Raw genomic sequence first — 4696 nt, forward strand, 5'->3', positions numbered from 1 at the left:
CTGCAAAAAGGAGGTGAGACAAAGCTGGGCTCTGCTTAGCAATTTTGAGTCCAGAAATGTCATGATTAGACATAGCTCTCTTAAACAAACCTGACAATCCCTCAGAAACAAGTAAAAAAATGTAAGGAGACAGGGGGTCCCCTAAGGCAAGCAGAGTTAATCGACTGAAATGTTGGTTCACCAGCAGAATGTGTCGAAATTCTCCATATAATCCCTCAAACAATTTTTATATCGTTTCAACAAAGCAGGAGTGTCATACATAAAAGCATCCGATTTATGCAAAACAATTAATATTATTTGTACCATACAATATAGGTACTCAAATAAATAAATCTAGATACTAAAACAACAGTGAATTTTTTTTTTTTTAAAAAAAAAAAAACCTATTTGAAGTCTTCATCTACTAACAAGTAGGCTCTGGTCCAGTGGTAAGTGCATCCTTTAACGGGCAAATCTACCAGCTCACTAGCTAGCACGAGGGTGTTTGGATCGTTAGTTATTTTACCTTATTTACACGTTATTTACCTACGCTGATTTGCTTGCATCATCAACATATTTTTCAAACATCTTTTTATCTCACATACATTATATCAAAAAAGTGCTACAATATTTTTTCACAAAATTGTCTCGAATAATTTACAATCCAAATAAGTTGAGTCATTTGAATCTGGTCAAACCGGATTGTTGACAAATCAATGGGTACTTTTCTTGTTCAATTCAATCACATTAGTAATGCAGCTTCGATAATTGGCCGGTTCATCAGATTAATCGATTCAACCACCGATCTGGGTTGGATTTAACAATTTTGGTTTGCTATTTATTCTCCTTGAATTTGGAGGACATTCTAAAAATAAAAAGCCAAGCCAAGGCATATATTTGGCCCTTGTTCCAGATTCCAATTTCCATTGTTCATATCCAATTCCTCGTGCCTTCTTGATGCGAATAAGAGCGCTCCCCGTGCCGGAGAGGGCCAGTACGGTTGGGTCTATTGTACAAATTGGTATAGTTGGTGTACTTTTTTTAGAAGATGTTGTACGTTTATAATTGTAGTTGTATAAAATTATTAAATTGACGTACAAGAACAAAAATTATGTGTACAACAAAGAAGTGTAAGTATATATCAAATCATAAAAATTATACAACAATCACACAATATTACGAAAATGCCAACCGTACAGTCCCCTCATTAGTCATTACAGCTTTCTGCATGTGTACGTGTAAAGTCCTAGCACTGTCCTGACCCAAAAAATAAAAGCAGTACCAACACTTCACTTATTTATCAAGACTAAATGCGCACCCACACATGTCCCCCCTTTTGTAGTAGCATCTCATCTTCTTACAATCAATGAATAGATATTCAGATCCAAATAGTTCCCCTTTATTAAATTTAAATTTTCACGCATCAAATAGGGAAGGATATCAGTGTCACGAAGTATCAGCTTGGTCATTAACTATCGATAATGCAACAACTCGTAGGAAATATAGATTTAGTTTGAAAATGACTTCAGAGACAAAGCTAAACCATGCATCATCAATGTGGATTTGTTACAACATATGATAGCTTTATTTTCTTAGATTACTTCTTTTTTTATTAATCGTCACTTTTTATCTAAATTCTACTCTATCCTAATTTAACTAAGAGAGAGGCCCGACGGGACTTACAGAAGGCCGATGGAGATAGAATCACCACCGGATCAGATAAATGCACTATACACTCATCTGAATTTTTTGAAAAGTCGTCTGAATTTTTTGAAAAACCATATAATAAAACCATATAATGTGACAATTGATAAGAGACAATAATATTCTTTATTTACTTAGATTACATATAACCAGGTTGTGTACGCACAACTGCCCTCTTTATGAGCATTATGGCATCTTTTACTACACTAGCTATCTAAGATAGAATTTATTATGTCTCGTTGAATGTGTTCTTGCATTCAGCTGTCCAATTCATTCATAACTCATTCATTTCCTTGCTATCTTGAATAGTAATGGAAGTCGGAAGAATCTTTGGTTCTTTAATGGAAGTCAGAAGATTTCCAAGACATAGTGATCAAGCCAAAAAATTCGAAAACCTGATAATGTCGATCCTTAAATGGTTAAATGGAGTTCAATGGTACCGTCCCTTAAGCTCCATGGATTCAAGAATTGTTGATGGATTTGTCCTAAAATTAACTTGCCTTGAACGGCGACATGTGCGACGTGCATTAAAACTTGTACATTCTAGGATTGTACGTGTCTACAAAATAATAATGTTCAATCTTTTATTAACTCCATTGAGGCTTACCACTGTATTTATTTGTCGGAAATCCCACTAAATTGCTTAGAAAGTTGTTTGAATGTGAGGAATGTATAAACCTTGTGTCAATTTTGGATTCACAACAAAAAAAAAAGCAAGGAATTTGTGGAAAAATAACGTTTGCATGGATCTACACATACAAATACACAATGTTTATTCATAATATATAGTATGAAATAAAACTACATATGCTTGCTATCCCGTCTTGACTCTGTAACATCATACCAAATCAAACATAGAAATCCTTAACTTTGATGATAACTAAACAAACATAGAATTCATACGTCAAATCAGACACACTAATGAGAACAGAAACATCATAACGAGCCCACCAATATAATGTACGCAAATAGTAAGTGACTACGGCTTAACAAATGACAAATTTTCAAGCTCTAAGCTTTCACTCGACCCTCATTGGCTAGCTTGAAGAGCTGTGCCTGATGTGCTGCTGCCTTGTTTGAGCTCAGTGCTCCAACAAACGTGTCCCTGACCTGTTGGGTTGTGTACGGGAAATTCCTGTGCACCATGGAGTTGAGAAAAGAAGCTGTGCCTTCCCTGTAGAGAGCTCCGAAGCCATCAGTACGGGTGTTTGAAAGAGCTTGCAGAACACTCATGTTTGAACCAAAGCCAGGAATGCTAGTGGCGCCCAAGGTTTGACCAACTGTTCCCCACCAGCCAAGCAGACCCCAAATCAAAGTTGGGTGAGTCCTCCAGTAGCTGCAAAATTTAAAACAAGAAGATGCTTCAGTTTTTGTTTACATTTTGTATGCAGTATTTAGATATGGCAAGGAGGAGTAGCTGTCTATTTCAGATGGATTACTTAGTCCCACACAAAATATTTCTCAAAGGCTTTTACTTGACAAATAGTGTTTATGTGCATGTCTATTTCTTCATCTGTTAAGTAAAAGTTCTGCATCTGTCATTAATTGATAATATTCACTAATAATGCAAAGCATTTGGCTACTGAGATATTGAACTTACTTGCATGAGAAAGGTGGAGAGTTAGGATCAAATCCATATGGAGGTGCAGGAGGGACAGTGACGCCAGGAATGGTTGGGGTGCCAGGCTCGATGCCTGGAGTTGTCGGTGGGCTAACAATGGTAGGTGGGTTTACGATAGGAGGGTTTACAATAGGGGTTGGTGTTGAAGGCGTAGTGGGAGGAGGTTGGTAGGATCCTCCACCTCCTGAGGGAGTGGATGGGGTAGGAGTAGCAGGGCCTTCACTTGGTGGTGTACCACAGTTTGCTGGTGGCGTTCCATAGCTTCCACCTCCATGTGAAGGTGTACCATAGCTTCCACCTCCACCTCCACCTCCATGTGAGGGTGTTGATCCATGTCCACCTCCTGAACTGTGTGGTGGATTGTGACTTGGTGAACCTATAACCAGTTTAAAAAAGTCAGAAAATTCTCAGAAAAAAAAGGAAGAAATTTCCTAAGTTTGACAAATGTTTTCTATGCTTGAGGTTTCAGTCTGAGAAAGAACCTGTATGGGGAGTTCCTGCATTTGGATCAGGAGGATAGTAGTTCTTCTGATCTTCAACTGTGGCTGCAGAAATGGCAGAAACGAGCAAGTTTTGAGAAAGCAAAACTGCCACTGTTGCCCACAGTAGCAGAGAAGCCTGCAGTTTGCTTCTCTTCCTCTCCATTTCTTGTCTTGGTTTTCTTTTTCAGGAGAAAAATCAGCAACCGAAGATATAATCAGGACTAAGAGTAAGAGAGCTCAGTGATGAGAGTGAGTGGGAAGGAAGTGTTGCATGCAATGTATATAAAGGGCATTAATCAAGAGACTGGAGTAAATATAAGCAGGTGGTGGAGTGTGTGGTTAGTTGAAAGTATTGCAGGAGCATTTAAGGTGTCATTTAAGCCCCATATTACATGTATGCAGAGGTTTCAAATGGGGTGTCAAGAGGAACACCTCCCTAGTTTCATTTTTTTTCTTGTTTTTCTTTTGGGGCAACACCCCCTAGTTTGTCTTTGCATTCCGTGGTTGATATGGTTGTGAAACAAGAGATGAGACCAATTTTAACAGTTGTGTTCAGCCTAAGAAGCACGAAAACCTAGCCCATTCTAGAGCATTGCCTGCTTGAGAGGGCTTGAGGGTTAGGCTGCACACTTGTCACTTTCTGCCTCATATACAGAAGCACATAGATTATGATGTGACAGAGGTCATGGATGGAGAAAGGGTATTTCTTTATTGCCATTCCCTTATTGTATTTTTCCTTGTTTGTGGTAGTATTCCATATTATCAGATTAAACCTCTTGTTTATAACATCAAGCAATGATCATTTCATGTAACTTGGGAGAAACAAGAGGAAAGTTAGAATTTTCATTCCATGTTAGTATCAAATTGGCATTTGAAGAGGGAAAATGATGCCAAGTTGGTAAAATTAACT

At 38.0% G+C, this 4696-nt stretch overlaps 1 protein-coding gene across 1 annotated transcript; it reads right to left on the reverse strand.

Annotated features, from left to right (window-relative positions):
* Positions 1 to 2433: 2433 nt before the first annotated feature.
* LOC140006656 (protodermal factor 1-like) lies at positions 2434 to 4047 on the reverse strand. Its single transcript, XM_072048959.1, has 3 exons — positions 3787 to 4047; positions 3284 to 3680; positions 2434 to 3019 (listed from the first exon to the last, which is right to left on the reverse strand). The coding sequence occupies exons 1-3, from the start codon at positions 3947 to 3949 to the stop codon at positions 2695 to 2697; spliced, it is 885 nt and encodes a 294-aa protein (XP_071905060.1). The 5' UTR covers positions 3950 to 4047; the 3' UTR covers positions 2434 to 2694.
* Positions 4048 to 4696: the final 649 nt, after the last annotated feature.

Source organism: Coffea arabica, chromosome 5e, assembly GCF_036785885.1.
Source record: "Coffea arabica cultivar ET-39 chromosome 5e, Coffea Arabica ET-39 HiFi, whole genome shotgun sequence".
NCBI lineage: Eukaryota > Viridiplantae > Streptophyta > Magnoliopsida > Gentianales > Rubiaceae > Coffea > Coffea arabica.

Excerpts from the sequence above, each read along its gene's own strand:
- LOC140006656 (XM_072048959.1), bottom strand. The coding sequence starts at position 3,949 with ATGGAGAGGAAGAGAAGCAAACTGCAGGCTTCTCTGCTACTGTGGGCA. Across the intron at positions 3,681-3,786 it reads TGCAGGAACTCCCCATACAG|GTTCACCAAGTCACAATCCA; the intron begins GTTCTTTCTCAG and ends AACTGGTTATAG. Across the intron at positions 3,020-3,283 it reads TCTCCACCTTTCTCATGCAA|CTACTGGAGGACTCACCCAA; the intron begins GTAAGTTCAATA and ends TAAATTTTGCAG.